Source organism: Sphaerodactylus townsendi, linkage group LG09, assembly GCF_021028975.2.
Source record: "Sphaerodactylus townsendi isolate TG3544 linkage group LG09, MPM_Stown_v2.3, whole genome shotgun sequence".
NCBI classification, from domain to species: domain Eukaryota; kingdom Metazoa; phylum Chordata; class Lepidosauria; order Squamata; family Sphaerodactylidae; genus Sphaerodactylus; species Sphaerodactylus townsendi.
Genome location: NC_059433.1, coordinates 41911236 through 41928074, shown reverse-complemented (window position 1 = coordinate 41928074; position 16839 = coordinate 41911236). Strand labels below are relative to the sequence as shown.

The 16839-nt window shown below is 42.9% G+C and overlaps 1 protein-coding gene across 15 annotated transcripts in view; it reads left to right on the top strand.

The window, feature by feature from the left end:
* PTPRM (protein tyrosine phosphatase receptor type M) overlaps nucleotides 1-16839 on the top strand; it is a 539592-nt gene that overhangs the window by 517114 nt on the left and 5639 nt on the right. For 8 of the 15 annotated variants that reach the window (XM_048507340.1, XM_048507337.1, XM_048507335.1 and 5 more), the window contains 6 exons: nucleotides 195-330; nucleotides 3396-3545; nucleotides 3760-3933; nucleotides 6400-6531; nucleotides 13665-13790; nucleotides 16424-16602. In XM_048507340.1, the coding sequence (XP_048363297.1) occupies nucleotides 195-330; nucleotides 3396-3545; nucleotides 3760-3933; nucleotides 6400-6531; nucleotides 13665-13790; nucleotides 16424-16602 (897 nt within the window). The remainder of the gene's footprint in view (nucleotides 1-194; nucleotides 331-3395; nucleotides 3546-3759; nucleotides 3934-6399; nucleotides 6532-13664; nucleotides 13791-16423; nucleotides 16603-16839) is intronic. The other 7 variants (XM_048507346.1, XM_048507344.1, XM_048507347.1 and 4 more) reach the window with 1 other exon arrangement.

Sequence of the window (16839 nt, the reverse complement as noted above, 5' to 3'; positions counted from 1 at the left end):
CAACCATAAGAAAAGTAAGCTATTATGGTTAACATCCACTCATGGGCATATTATCCATGGGTTTGGTTTTTAAACTTAGTGACCACTACGACATTAATTACACACTGAATGAGGAAGTACTTTTTATGGGTCCTGCATTTACCATTTATATTTCTGAGAATTCAACTGGTGCTAATTATGCTTCATGTTTACAGTGCTGGCGCAGGCAGAACTGGATGCTTCATTGTCATTGACATTATGCTAGACATGGCAGAAAGAGAAGGTGTCGTAGATATATACAACTGTGTAAGAGAGCTTCGGTCTCGAAGAGTTAATATGGTGCAAACTGAGGTATTGTGATCATTTCCTTTGGATATTCCTAAAATTGCATATGATGAAAATGCAACTTACCGGTATTTGACCAGAGGTTGAAATTTAGATCAATTTCAGTTTGATATTTAACACCAGTTGTGTATAAGTACAGAAGTCTGCTAATTTACATTAGATAGGGCAGGACTGGGACTGAGAAAATTAGGACTGGGACTGAGAAAATTAGGACTGGGACTGAGAAAATTAGATAGGGCAGGACCAGGGACTGAGAAAATGGGGTGAGAGTCAGGGTGCCAGTGGACATTGGGATGTTCAGGGAGTTCAGGAAAGGTTGTGCGGCCCCAATGACTTTTGAGGACAGACTTGAAGGAAGAGAAGAAAATAGCTTGACTGGAACACTGGGCTCCACATTCCAGGCCAAAGCAACAATGTGACAGAAAGCATGAAGCATTGAGAGAGAGCAGAAAGTTGTCTGTAGTAAGATTTATCAGGGGCTATGACTGGAGCAGTGAGATAGAATCTCCAGACTATACACTTGGCTCCTGCCAAAAAAGTGTGATTCCATCAAGGGAGAGTAATATGCCTCCCCTTGATTGTAACACCCTGCAAACATTAATTTATCTGACTCAGGGGTACTTCCCACTGGCAATTAATCCTGGGGTAGTCACCCGAAATATCCAGGTTTCCTCGCGATCTTCCCACTGCCGAACTGTGGAACACAGATCAGTCCCGTTTCTGATGCCCCCCCTCCTTTATCACGGGATTTTCCTGGACCTGCTTGTATATGCACCTTCTTGAAAAAACACTCCAATGGGAGCTAATAGGAGATGGGGGCTACACCTTTGAGGGTCCATAACTTTGGCCCCCATGAGCCAAACTTCACCAAACGTGGGTGGTATTATCAGGAGGGTCTCCTAAAGGTGCTGCTAGCTCAGTGGTGGTGAACCTTTGGCACTCCAGATGTTATGGACTGCAATTCCCATCAGCTCCTGCCAGCATGGCCAATTGTAGTCCATAACATCTGGAGTGCCAAAGGTTCGCCACCACAGTGCTCGTTTAGCAATTGCACCCCTGACAGCAGGCACTCCCCCAAGGGGCAAGCCTAGACGTCTTCACTAGAAACATGCTGCAGTTAGGATGTTGGAACCTGGATGAAAAGGTGCCAATTCTTTTGAACTTGGTTATATCTAGATTAAATTTTCAGTGGGAATTCAGCCTCAGACAGGGTTAAGCTTCAGTTTGCTATCCCTCATTCTACTCATAATAGCAGTTGGACTCAGGCCTTGTTACTGCTGAAGCGATATCCCTGTGACTGGGCTGTACTACTTCAAACTGCATGTTGGGGACTCAATGCTAAATTCATCCCACATGGAAAACAAGATGTTACAAACAAGGGCCGTTTCCGCACGGCGGCGGAAACGGCGAGGTCGGCGCATTGCGCGCCGACCTGAAGACGCTGGGACCGTCTGCATGGACGGTCCTTGAAGCAGCTGGGCAGCCGGCGCCGCGGAGCGCCGGCGCCCAGCCGACCCGGCCTGTCCCCGGGCCTCTGGCGCGTCGCCGAGGCCTGGGGACACGCCCCCCTGGCCCTGCGCACCTGAAGCAGGCGCGCAGGGCCAGGGGGGCGTGTCCCCAGGCCTCGGCGACGCGCCGGAGGCCCGGGGAGAAGGTGAGTGCCGGGTGGGGGAGGCGGCATGAAGCCGCTGCCGCTGCCGTTAAGCACCGCAGCGGCTTCATGCCGGCGCTTTCAAAGAGCTGGGAAGCGCTCTGGGGAAACGCCGCCTTCAGGCCGGCCGGGCGGCGCGAGGGCGGCGCGGCTGCGTTGCAGCTGCGCCCCCCGTGCGAATGGCGGCCTGGAGACGGTGTTTTTACCGTCTCCAGGCCGCCATGAATTGCCCGTGCAGAAACGGCCAAGGATTCTAGCCCAGCTCTCTCCCTGGTACGATTCTTTTCTATATACAGGGAGTTGGGAGGTTTGAGGAGTTCTGAGAGTTATGTGAGTCTTCCCTGTTCACTGGAAAGGTTTTCTTCTCAGGCATTTCAGTGAAAAATACACTATAGAATCAAGAAATGTATTAAACTTACAGGATCAACTGTAAACAAAAACTACAGCTTGTTATGATTAGCATCATGATGACACTGAAAGCCAAAACCAAGGGAAAGGCTAGTAAGGAAACTGGTTTTGGTAACCTGGATGGGAGACTGCTGTAGATATAGAACACTGTAATATTGTACTATAATAAGCTGAGATTCTTTGAGACTCGTGGGGGGATCCATTCCTTCTACTCACTTGCCAGCTAGCCTGTGGCAGGGGCTGCAGCACCCTCTCCTTCCTTTCTGTTTTTCCATTTATTGACAGACTCCCAGATCATGTGGCAGTGGCCCTGGTTCCCTGCTTTCCTTCTGCCTACCTAGCTCATGTGGTGATAGCACCCAGCATGGTGTAGTGGTTAAGAGCAGTTGATTCTAATCTGGAGAACTGGTTTGATTCTCCACTCCTCCACATGAGTGGTGAACTCTTATCTGGTAAAGTGGATTTGTTTCCCCCTCCTCCACATGAAGTCTGCTGGGTGACCTTGACCTAGTCACAGTTCTCTCAGAACTCTCTCAGCCCCATCTACCTCACAAGGTGTCTGCTGTGGGGAGAAGAAGGGAATAAGCTTGTAAGCCACCTTTAGTCTTTTTACAGGAGAGAAAGGCTGGGCATAAATCCAAACTCATCATCATCTTCTTTCTTTGTGTCCCTTCCCCTGAGTTCCTTTTCTCACTTTCAGATCATAGGGATGGTTATTTCACATTGTCTGCACTGACAACATTCTTGCTTCATTTTCTGCATAGGGGTCAAGTTTGGAATTAAATATATAATAATGAATGGCTGTCGTTAGTTTTCCAAAACAAGTGCAGGATTGAGCTCTTTAAAACATTGATAATCTCTGGATTCAGTTATAGTCTGACCCTAAACAGGACTACTCAGAATCCTACTCAGGTCTATGTAATGTTCTTAAGATTACAAAGTTAAATACTGTTATTTGCATAGGTGCTAAGAATGTGTTCATGTTCAGCTGATGTTTGTTTTTTCCCTTCAGGAACAGTACGTATTTATACATGATGCAATATTGGAAGCTTGTCTGTGTGGAGACACAACTGTTCCAGCTTCTCAGGTTAGGTCTGTATATTATGAAATGAACAAGTTGGATCCTCAGACAAATTCAAGCCAAATCAAAGAAGAATTCAGGGTAAGTCATATTTCTAAAGTCAGATAATATGAACTATCCACTTTGTTGTCAAAGGGCTTTGGGCCTTGTTTTGTTTTCTTCTTTCAATCGGGCTACCCAGATCATATCATAACTTTCAGGAGCATAGATTGCTCTTGAGGATGAAATTCTGAAATATGTAGACCTGAATTTCTGAAGGTTTTTCATCTCATATATCACTTACCTTGTTTTATAGACTCTAAACATGGTGACTCCAACTTTGCGTGTGGAAGATTGCAGTATAGCACTTTTACCACGGAATCATGAGAAGAACCGATGCATGGATGTTCTTCCTCCAGACAGATGCCTACCTTTCCTCATCACAATAGATGGGGAAAGCAGTAACTACATTAATGCTGCACTGATGGATGTAAGCTCCTTTTTGGATGTTAACAGTTAAGCAAGAATGCACTGCTCAACAAACTGGAAAGTACTAGAAAGCGCAGTCAGCACAATCTTTCTAATTTGCTTTACCAAAAAATGACACAAAATCTTTAAGCGCTCAAATACATTTAAGATCCCACATATGTTATATTGCAGCTCAGGTCTGAAAGCTTTATTGAGAGCACTAATCAATGGGGAGGGGAGCTTATTGACGAATGAAATTTGCATCGCTGCCTCTTTACTAGCGCTTAAACCTTTAACCAAAAAGCTTACGAAAGGAAAAGGTTGCCCACAAAGACAGCTTAGTGGCATAATAAGGTTTGCAGCAATATTTAAGTTTCCTCCCCTTCTCATTTTTTATAGCAATTAACAAAGAAAGAAAATAATTGCCTGTCAGCCTAGATAGTACACAAGGCATTACCTCAGTCACTTTGTTCGTTTCTGACTGAATGAACATTTCTGTTCTGAATGAATGTTTCTTTTTCTTCTTTTTTAACCACAGCCAAGGAAATTTTAATAGCACTTATAGGGTATCAGTAGAAGGATACTTAAACATGTTTTATACTCTCTAGAGATGTATAGAGTATATCTGACATTTCAGAGGAACAACTAATTAAAGCTGTCACGCATACATACACACATGCCAAGAAAGCAGCTTTCAGAAAAGGATGAACACGTTCTTAAATAAATTTCCACAAAGGTAGTACTTAAAGAAGAAGAAATATAAGAAATTTGCATTTATATAAAATTCTATTGGCATTATATTTATGCTAATCAAAGTGTATAAAGGAGGAAATGTACAGTATGATAGCATCATTATGTTGATTCCAACATAATTCATTGATTGGTACCTTCATATGACTAATGTGGGACCTTGGCCCAGTGGTGCTGAATTAAATGTCCTCAATTATTGTTGTGTTCTGACTTCAATACTGATTGACCATAGCATTGTCACTATGTTAGATCAGTATCAAGCCTTGGCAGCCTTTATATGCCTATAGCAGTGCATGCTTAAATGGTTTCCAACATCAAAATAACCAGGCCAAAGGTTGTGATTAGGCTTCCCTATTTCCTTGATGATCCCATTTGAGTTGTGGTCCTTTATAAAGGTTCCACAAGTTGTGATGCAGCTGGCACAATAGTGACAAAGGTTAGACCAAGTGTACCTTTGAGGTATATCAGTATCGGGAGGTTTAAGCATGAACCTATCTGGCACAGCAGGCATGAGTCATGGATAGGATTGCTCTAATAAATACTGAATGCCCAGGTAACATCTGCTTCCGTTAAATCTAGAGAGCTGTTAAATTTCCTGAGTCTGTTTTGTCAATAAAAATGGAACATCTTCCAGGAATGTTTTCTTTCTCTTTCATTTCCATGCTGTTCTGAAGGCATTCAGTGTCACTGTGTTATCCATAGAAGCTCTAAAAGTATGACCTTTAAAAAAAATCCATCCAGAATTAGGCTAGAACCCAAAATGGCTGCCAAGTCCAGGGATGTAGGTATAGATTTGGGGGGGTTTCGGGGGGGCCACACCCCCACCCGCTCCTAGGGCATGGCCACGCCTCCCCAAGCTAGCAGCACCAAACTTTTAGGGTACCTTTAGGAGACTCTCCCAATGATACCACCCAGGTTTGGTAAAGTTTGCTTCAGGGGGTCCAAAGTTATGGACCCTCAAAGGTGTAGCCCCCATCTCCTATTACCTTCCATTGGAAACAATGGGGGATGGGAGCACCCCCTTTGGAAGTCCATAGCTTTGGACCCCCTGGACCAAACTTCACAAAACCTGGGTGGTATCAGTAAGAGACTCTCCTGATGAGACCTCCCAGGTTTGGTGAAATTTAGTTCAGGGTGTCCAAAGTTATGGACCCTCAAAGGTGTAGCCCCCATCTTCTATTAGCTCCCATTGGAAACAATGGAGGATGGGACACCCCCTTTGGGAGTCCATAACTTTGGACCCCCTGAACCAAACCTGGGTAGTATCATCAGGAGAGTCCCCCAAACAATCCCTGAAAATTTGGTGCTGCTAGCCTAAACAATGCACCCCCTACAGGCCAAAAACCAAAAAACACTAAAAATGTTTTTAAAACCCACAAACGGGTGGGTGGAGCTTCAGACATGAATGGGGGGGTTGAACTCGAGAACCCCCCCCCTTACCTACGTCCTTGGCCAAGTCCCTGTTAAGCTATACCAAGAAATCTCAGCTGCAGGTTTGAGATGCCAGAGAACCCCTTGTAAGAGTGAGGGCAGCATGGGAGGCCGTGAGTGCTGGAGCAGATGGGTGCAAGCAGGGAAAAGTGAGGAAAGCAGGAGCCCTCAAGGGTGGAAGAAGCTGAGATGGTACAAGAAAAGGGGAAGAGACTGATTTGTTCTCTCCAGCAAGTTCTTGCTCATCCTCTCATAGCTCTAATCTTGACAGTTTTGTTCAACACGATCATCTTTTTTTGTATTACAGAGCTATAAACAGCCTTCGGCTTTCATAGTTACCCAGCATCCTTTACCAAATACTGTCAAAGATTTCTGGAGACTGGTTCTAGACTACCACTGTACATCAATAGTTATGCTAAATGATGTGGATCCTGCACAAGTAAGTCGCTGTAACTACTTGAATTGAAACTGTACATTATAGTGTAACGTGTTCATGGAAGTACTGTCAAACAAGCATACTGCAGGAGAAGAAGAATTGGTTTTTATACCCCCCCCCCTTTTTTTTACCTTTAACGAGTCTTAAAGCAACTTACGATCACCTTCACTTCCCCTCCCAACAACAAACACCTTTTGTAGTTGGTGGGACTGAGGCCGTTTTTGCACGGCCACACTGCGTGGGTGCGTCGGCATAAACAACGCCGACACACACACACCCCCGGACCGTTCGCACGTACGGTCCCGGTAGGGGTGGGGAAGACGGCGCAACCTGCACAGAGGCTGCGCCGTCCCCCGAATGCCTTACCGTCCCCTCCGGCCTTCCGGCTCATCGCACAGGCCAGGGAACATGCCCCCCCCCCCCGCCCTGCGCGACAGCTCTGGAGTCGCAGGGCAGGGGGGCGTGTCCCCTAGCCTGTGCAACGTGCCGGAGAGCCAGAGGGGACAGTAAGGCGTTCAGGAAAGTGGGGGAATGGCGCCTTCCAGCCACTGCTGTTCACTTTTTCAGAAGACGCTGCTTCTGAAAAAGAGAGCGAGGTACGGAAGCAGCGTCTTTGCGCCGCTTGGGAGTTGCAAGGTTGCGCTGCTGCGATGCGCTCTTTACCGCCCGTGCGGAAAGGGCCTGAGAGAGTTCTGAGAACTGTTATTAGCCCAAGGTCACCCAACAGGCTTCATGTAGAGGAGCAGGGAAAGAAACCCGGTTCACCAGATTATAGTCTGCTACTCTTAACCACTACCATACACTGGCTTGCACAGTAAAATTTCTAATAAAACACTAATTTGAGAGTGAAGTTTCTCATAAACCATTGTGTAATTTGCAGTGAAACACAAAGATGGCTAGAAGAATTGTAAAAAAACAACACGAACAGTCCAATACAAGATTTTTGGAGTACAACCCAAGTTGCAAGAAAATTAAGAAAAGATTATTCATTTTAAAAATAAATTGATAATTGTAGCTAGAGGCAACAATTTAAAATTGGTATTTCAGAGATACACAGTCAGAAAATGGAAGTTTTCCCAATGTTTTCCATTTTGCTCAATGGTGTTAATGACAAATTTACTGAAGTCATAGCAACCAACTTCTCAACACATTTGAAAATTTTAGAAAGCCCTTGCTGTGCAGAAAGTGATGCTCAGACATAACCATACTGGCCTCCATAATTTTTAATAAACACAGCAGCTTATGATGCCAAGAATGCTTTAGACAGTATGTTGTAGTGAAAATAAAAATAAGGCCAAGACCAGTGGTACAAATAAACTAAAAATATTTTTATTCTTCGGTTAATTCTACGTGTTTCTCCAGTAGGCTTCTTCAGGGAGATCTGGTAGCCTTTTAGTGTTGCCTCAACAAGAGAACAAGATCTTGCACCATCAGCCTGATCTTTTATAGCAGTATGGTATAGGCCAGTGGTGGCGAACCTTTGGCACTCCAGATGTTATGGACTACAATTCCCATCAGCCCCTGCCAGTATTGCCAATTGGCCATGCTGGCAGGGGCTGATGGGAATTGTAGTCCATAACATCTGGAGTGCCAAAGGTTCGCCACCATGGGTATAGGCCATTGTTGTTGAACATGGAGAATTGCAGATTATTCCCCTTTTTTTGCAAGTTGACGACTCCATTCTGTGATCCGTTCATCTCTTCTCTTTTTATTCTAAAATAATTCTTGGAATATGGTGACAGAGCATGTTCATCAGATATTAGTCAACCTTTTCCAGAGATTTATGATTCCTCCAGATCAACCAGTGCCCCCAAACCACTAAATTACCTGAAACAGTTTGACAGACAATCAAGTGAATAGTACAAATAGTTCCTTTTATGTGGCATTGATTGAACTTGCAGTGCAGGGTTTTTTGGGGAGGAGGGGCAGGGGGTTAAAAAAAAGAAAGGTATCAGAATTTCAAATCTGAAAACTCCTAACTGGTTCAGTGGCTGGCAATAGTCTACATAGGTTCTAAGTCCAAGATTCATTTGTCTAGTTCACTGGTCAAATGTGTATCCTGCCCTTTCTTCAAAGAACACAGAACTTTCTACATAGGTATTTTCACACCAAAGCTGTGAGATATATTAGGCTGGAAGTTAATAAAAGAAACAAGATCACTCAGAGGGGATTTATTGTGGAGAAGAACCCAGGTCTCTCTGGCCCACGATCCCTAGCCACTAGATTTTATGTGAGAGCTCAAGTACCATTCTTCAGTGCTGAAGCACCATGCTTTGGTATGACTTCCTTGAGAAAATGAATGTCACTCCATTTAAACATTTTTGCTGGAGAAAAAGAGTCTGTAGTGGTGTGTTTTTCCATGGGATTTTACAGAGCCCACAAATATGTATGTGGCAGGTTCCAAATGGCAGCCTGTAATGATGGCTGTTGCCTTGTCTTAAAGAGGCTTATAATCGCCTTTCCTCCCTGCTCCCACAACAGGCACTTTGTGAGGGCAGATGGAGTTCTGAGAGAACTGTGGCTAGCTCCAGGTGACCCAGCAAACTTCATGTGGAGGAGTAGGGAATCAAACCAGGTTATCCAGATAGTTTGCCACTCTTAATAACTTGCTGGCTCTCTCAAATGGTCCTGGCCTAGTCCTCTGCCTGGCATAAATGATCTACGTGCTGCTCTTTCTGCCACCTGAAGCAGCAGGAACAGGAGGTGCAGGCATGGCCTAAGAGTCAGCTCTCTGGAAGCCCAGGAATGGAAAGGAAGCATCTTTCACCCGACTAGAGGGTACACAGCACAAGCACTTGATGTGCCCATCATGACAGCAAAATGGAGCAATATATGAAAAATGCCAGTAATTCCCCATGGAAGTGCATAATTACTGACCCCTGTTCGTATAATAATTCAGACTCATAGTGTGTTCATTTTCATTAAATGGTTTTGCTAGCTGGGTACATGCTGGATACTTACTCTTTTCTGTATTTTTGGTGTATTCATTATAAATCATTGAAATAGTACAAGAAAACCATCGAAGAATAACAATGTTTTTTCTCTAACAGCAGAAGTATATGTTGTTGTTAAAAATCAGAATAAATGCCTCTTCTTACAAGTCAATAACTACCAACTGTGAACAGTACCTTGCATATTTTTGATTCCCAGCCACACTCAGTTGTCTCTGGGGAAATATATGAAAGGCAAAACGCTTGTTTGTAGGAAGGTAGGTTATTTTCGGAGTGAAAGAGAAAAGGCTCTAAGGACTCAGACTTTTAACTGCCACTAAAAAGCGTGTTTGAATTTCTCAGCCATGTTTTGAATATACAAGAGCACTGAGCCATTTCAGGTTTTCATTGACCTTAGCTACCTTGTAAAGCTACTGGGGGGTGATCTGTGTCAGGTAGGACATCTGTTCTGGTACTTCCACCAGCATCCATGACAAGATTTTAATTAGAAGTACAGGTCAGAATTTGGAGGGGCAGACTTCACTGAGAATCCTAACATTTATATTTTGCATTTTAAATTATCATTACCTATATGCCATTAAAGGTATTCGAAATCGAAATTATCATTACCATTTGTCCATATGGTGCATGATTTGTTCCTTGAAAGTTAGAAAAAACTGGAGAATCACCTTTCCAAAAATGCAGGTTTTGAAATATGCATTGGATTGACAGCATATAGGTCTTAATAACTTAGAGTAGTATGATGCTTTAGCAATCTGCTAGGTATGTTGTAAAAAGTCTGTGGCCATCACTGAGATTTTCAGATTAATTTTTCAAAGCTAACAGATTGCTACTCAGGTGAAAGCTATGTCACAAACAAAACTTATATGCACTGCCTGCATTTATAATAGACCTTGACCACATTCAGATATCATGCATAACCATAAGCCTTGGTGTGCTTATGTGTTCTTTCCCCTTTCCCGTTGCACATAAATAATGTTCTGCATAAAAAGTTACTTTACTCCCCTTCTTGCTGTTACCTTATGTTTCCCCTGAAATTGGATCACTGGACCCACAGGATCATTGTGAGGGGATTGGAAGCTGCAGTGAAAAGACGGAATTAGTAAAAATCATACTCCCACCATTTTACAAGTAGTGCTTGGCATGAGCAGGAAAGGCACTTCGATTTCAAGCCAAAATGTATTATTTGGTGGAAGGGGCAGAAAGGCAGCTATTTGGGCAGGAGAATAACTAGTAATTCTAAATACCCAAATACCAAATTCCCATTAACAGAAAGGTTACTTCAAATATGCTAGATCTAAGCAAGTTACTGTATTCAAAGGAGGGGCAGATAGAGGCCAGAAAGGAGAACAAGGCATGTGAAAGATAGTAACTACTGTATTGTCGAAGGCTTTCACGGCCGGAATCACTGGGGTGCTGTGTGGTTTCCGGGAGAGAATGCTGCTAGAACACGGCCATACAGCCCGGAAACCACGCAGCACCCATAGTAAGTACTGTTGTTGATGTTTCATGGGTGTCAAGCAGTGAGTAATCCATAAGAACAGAACCCCAAACAGCTCACCAAAGAAGGGTAGTCTTTTGTCAAGGAAATACAAGGGGCTTCTTGGTAGGGTTGCTAGGTCTGGGTTGGGAAATACCTGAAGATTTAGGGGGTGGAGGCTGAAGAAAACTGGGTTTGGGAAGGGGAGAGACTTCAGTGAATATAATGCCATAGAGTCTACCTTTCAAAATATAATGCCAAAGAGTCTACCTTCCATTGCCTGGAAATCAGTTGTAACTCCAGAAGAGCTGTAGCTACTACATGGAGGTTGATAACCCTAAGGGGAGGGATTTGGTTCCTGTTTATAGCAATGCTTTAAGAATGGTTCTTTGCTTTTCAGGATTAGAAGACAGGAAGGGGCAGGGTGTAGGCTCAGGCACGTAGCCTTTGGCAGGGGAGGAGATATTGATGGGGTCTGAAGAGTATCTTGAGACTCAGAACATTTCCAAATAAGGGAACCGAGAGAAAGATCTCATAAGGAAGGAGGGTGTTTGGTAGCATGCTAAGCTTGATAGTTGAAGTGGGGCTTTGGCAGCCAATTCAAATGCTACTGAAAACGGGATTTTCTTGAAAATTAAACCAAGAATCGGGGGGGGGGGAGGGCTGTGGTTTTACCCGTATGTGGGCATGGATCTAGTGTTAAGGTAATAGTAACAACTCTGCTAGTGAATAAAGCCACACTGCTTAAATACTGGGTGTCCATGATCTGCATGTCACACTAGATGGCTGAATATCTACTTACCATATATACTCGAGTATAAGCCAACCTGAATATAAGCCGATGCACCTAATTTTACCACAAAAAACTGGGAAACATATTAACTTGAGTATAAGCCTTTGAACTTGACTCAGTAGCAGCTAAAAACAGCAGATTTGGGAGCAAGATGAGATAGAGTTGCTTAACAGAGTTTGCATTAGGGATGAGCAGCTTTCCAGCACTCTAGGAACACAAATGAACCACTGTTTTCCTCCAAATGTAGAATAATTCTGGGATTCATAGCCATGCCAGCCAAAACTTTGATCCAAAGAAAGTCATTGTCTTCAGCAACATCAGTATTTGGCAGTAAACTACTGTATGAAGAATTGTATTAATCTAGAATGCAACGCACCAATAACCCTTAGGAGTGAAATGCCTTGGTTTCTTTTAACACAGACACACACACACAACCTAGTTGTAATGCTATGCAGGCTATCCTTACAGCTTGTTTTTACAGCTCTCTGGTGAGTTAGAAAAAAAGCAGCAACATGCTTACCGGATCCCCACATTAGCCCCAGCTCTGGCCACCATCTCTCAGCATAACAAATGTGTTGAAAAAGTCAGCTTATACTCGAGGATATACGGTATGTTCTAAGTAGCCATAGTTGCCTGGAATATCCATTAAAGACAGAATAGATATTCCAGTTATAAGAAATACAAATTACAAGCTACATGATATGTTTTCTAATTCAGTAGCAGATTAGCCAGAACAGTGCAACAGATCGAAACATATAGTCATTTTATGGTGTGATTTTTTTTGTATAATTCAAACATAATACTCTTGCCAGCAGAAAAAAAAGTTGCCTTATATGCATGCTCCTTTTATTTCATGCTTCATTTTCATTATATTTTTCCCAACCTCACTCTGGAGAATTTCTGAATAAGTACATTACTTTGCGAATCAGTGTCTGCATTAGATAATCTTTGTTCACATACAAATTGATGATTGGGATATTGGGAGGTGAAAAATTAAGCAGCTCTTTAGAGTTATTCAGCCTGCAGTTCAACAACTTCCTCAGTAATCCCTTCTGGTACAGTTTCCCATATTTAAACTCAGGGATGAGTTTTCTAAGAAGGGGGAGAGTGACCGTCACAAGCATAAAAAGTTCCAGATGAGTGAGAGAAAAAAATTCCTCTGAGAATTTAAGCACAGATAGGGTCATGTAGGTAGCAATAATCATTCTGTGAACTGCTCACTGTGTCCTGGGGAGCCTTCCTGGCCCTTAACGGTGTGGTTCACATCATGCCATCTTGTCTGCTGCCTCAGCCTATTAAACTGATGCTGACTGCCAAAAGCTGTCATCCTAAATGCCAAAGTTTTTTCAGAATTGAGAAGTAGCCAATACATAGTTGAAATATATGAATGGAGATGGGTAAAAAAAATGCTAAATCAGAATCCTGTATAAAAGATTTGGTTATATTCCTGCCCACACGTACAAACAAACATATACACAAACTTTTCTGCTCAAAACCCTCTTATTTCAAGGAAAAATGGATGTACTGATTGTACCTTGGGAGACAGAATTGGCCTATGGCCATACTGGCAGGGGCTCATGGGTATTGTAGTCTATGAACATCTGGGGTGCCATAGGTTGGCCAGCCCTGGGTTATTATTTAGGTACCTACTTTTGAGACCAATCCAAAGTTTCAAGGAGCTTCAGTGTCCCTGTGAAGCTCTGTACAAAGATGGGCTGCTTCATTCTCTTGGATGCCAGGAAATGGTCTTTGTGAGCATTTTAACTGTGCATCTGGGGCATTCTGAAAAAGACAGAGTTTCGTTTCTTGAACAATGCTTTATGTGTGTGCTGGAACACCTGTAAGTGTGAACAAAATTAATGTTGGAAATTGTTTTATCAGTGCCTTTACATTTATCCTGTTTATTCTACAGTTGTGTCCACAGTACTGGCCTGAAAATGGGGTTCACCGCCATGGTCCCATTCAGGTGGAGTTTGTTTCTGCTGATTTAGAAGAAGACATTATTAGCCGGATATTCCGAATTTATAATGCATCAAGAGTAAGGAACTTACCAGTTATTTGCTCATTTTACTGATGAAAAAGAAACAGAAACAAAAAGTAGATCTTCGTAATAAAGGGATAAAATCAGTGAACTGAAATCTTCACTGTCCAATTTAAAAAAAAACAATTGTATTCATAAAGTGTTACTATTTAGTGTTACATAAAACAATTGCAATTGCTTTGGAGTTGAAGAAAGGAAAAGAAAACTGACTAATTGAAGTAACAACTCATATGATATATGCTGTGTATTGTATAGTGTGCTCTGAGATTCTGTGTTGTAATAAGAATCATTAAATGGGAACGGCGCAGCCCAGGACTTACCCAGGGATGCCATTGCTTCCAGGAGCAGGGATGGCAGAGGGCCTCTTCTCCATGCCAGCCACATAATTCCCTGAGGGCAAGGCTATTAGAAGCCTGACTGGTACGGAATTAGGTGGCAGGGGCATTTCTTGGCTCCGGATCATATTGGTTCTTCTCGCTCACCCTCCCCTTTTTCTTGCGTCTTTTTTGGAGTTCTGTTATTGTTATGTGTGTTCGATGTTTTTGTTTATATGTTGCAGCTTGGTGAGTTGCACATGGGGACTGATCCATTTTGGGGAGGAGGAGTCTGCTCACTGGCTCTCCCCATTATTGGGAACCCCCATAAGGAGCCTTGGTGATCACTCTCCTTCCATTACATGCCACTCCTCCCTCTCTCCCCTCCCCCTCCCTCCACTCGGGTGGGTGGGCCATGTCCAGATCCAGGGCCCCCTTCCCCTCCCTCCACTCCCTTGCATGCCACCCTCCCCTCCCTCTGCCACAGCCACTTTAAGAAACTTGTGAGCCACAACAGGGTGAGGTGAGGGGAAGGGTGGGGTGGGGTGGGGTGGGGTGGGGTGGGGTGGGGTGGGGTGGGGTGGGGTGGCACACAAGGGAGAGGAGGGGTCCCGGCATCTGGACATGGCCCACAGACCTGAGTGTAGGTAGGGGGGAAGGGGTGGCATGCAAGGGAGGGGAGGGAGGGGGAGGGGTTAGGATTAGCAAGCCTTGATGCTGTATTCCCATTCAGAAGCTGCTAGCTGTCTCGCATCCCAGGCAACAAGGGGAGAGCCATTCAGAGGCCAGTGCCCAAATGACTCCCACAGTCTTGCTTCTCCTGGTTTTCCCGAGTTTACTGAGAAATTAGTTCTGAATAAAGATTCTTTTTCAAGTCAGTGGGCTGAGAATTTTAAATTTAAAAACAAGAACAATATTGTGTAGCATATCTCAGATCACCCTGAATACTCCTTCACATATGAGGATTTGTAGTTAAGAAAACAATCTGGTGCCTCATCATCATCATTCTGGATGTAAAACTGAAACTTCTATAAACATTTTACATTTATAAAATTAGTGCTATAAGCATTCTTCCAAGTACAAGCATCAAAGTTTATAGTTACTGTATTATTCATAGTTTTCCTAACAACAATTACGTCATATGCTTTTTAAAAAAGCTTTGTAAAAGTCTACTACCTTCAGCATTATTTCACTATTATGATTCCATATCTTATAGCACACTGATGCCAGATTCAGACATCACTTTAATCCAAATATTAAAATGTCATGGGCACAAACCAAGTTTGTTGTTCATGTTGAGAATCCCAGTTTGAAATGTAGTTGGGCACAATGTAATCAAAGTTCATTTCCCCCATGTTGCCCACACTGATTCTAAGCCTGGATTAAACTTTTGTTAGTGAGAGAAAACTAGCTGTGGTTACCCATGCTCCCCTGCATTCACGTGTCTTGAGTACCTTGAGGAGTGGTTAAAGGTAGTTAAACTGGAGTTGAACAGCCATTTGTGGTTTGAAAGGGAAGGTGAATGAGCAAGGTGTCCCTGTGATCAGGGCTGTGCATAGTTTTTCCAGTCTTTATTACCTATATGCAGAGTCTCAAGAACAAGTATTTCTTTCAGGAAAATAAAATTGCCAAATCTTACAGTTTCAACTGGTGATTTTTGTGTGTGAGGGGGGGAGGGTTGCAGAAGATAAGGGTTCGTGTAAAAATTTGAGGTTTAAAACGTTTCCTGTCCTTGGAACTGCAAAAATCCTGAAGTTTTTTGAAATATGAAGTTTTTAAAAAAAAATATGAAGTATTTAGAGTTATTGGGTATCAGAGAAGGTTTTTCCCTTTCCTTCTCTGCATTATAAACATGCAGAAAAAAATATTCCAGGTTTTTTAGATAAATAAAATCAGATAATATAAAATATATATTTACAGAGAAAAGAATGAATGAAGAAATCTTTATTTAGTATGTTAATGATCAACTGCACAATGAAAATTCACCCTGAAAATTTGAAAATTACAAGCTATAAAAAAGAGCAGCCATAATTGAAACTATATGGCAGTTCTCCTAGTCAGTGATTGCTATCGTATGAATCATAATATACTTGACTTTTGCAGCTGTACTTTTGTTCCATTCCAGCTTATTGTATTTCCTCTATTTTGAGCATCATCTTAATAACTCTGAAATTCAAGTCCTAACTCTTAAATGTTAATAATTTTAGTAACTTGTAGGCAGTAATCTGCTTTAATGATAATTTCAGTTCTGATGAGAATGTGTAATGCAAATCTGGATGTAGTATAAATAATGCTGTTTTTATTCTCCTTCTGTTGGTTGGATCCCCACAGCCCCAGGATGGGTACAGAATGGTGCAGCAATTTCAGTTCCTAGGGTGGCCCATGTATAGAGACACACCTGTCTCCAAACGTTCTTTTTTGAAGCTCATACGTCAAGTCGACAAGTGGCAGGAAGATTACAATGGAGGAGAAGGCCGTACAGTTGTCCATTGTTTGTAAGTAACTGAAATTTGAAGGTGATGACTGCTAACTTAGATGTTTGTCAGACAACTTCATGAAAGATGGGCCATAGACACCTATGTGGAACCTTGTGGTAGTATATCACAAAATACCACGTGCTGGGGACCATAAGTAGGGCAGGGATGTTGCCTTTGTGCTTTGTATTAGAACTTCCTGGAAATATGTAGTTGGCCATTGTTTACCATGACAAGGAAAACATTTGGACTCTGATA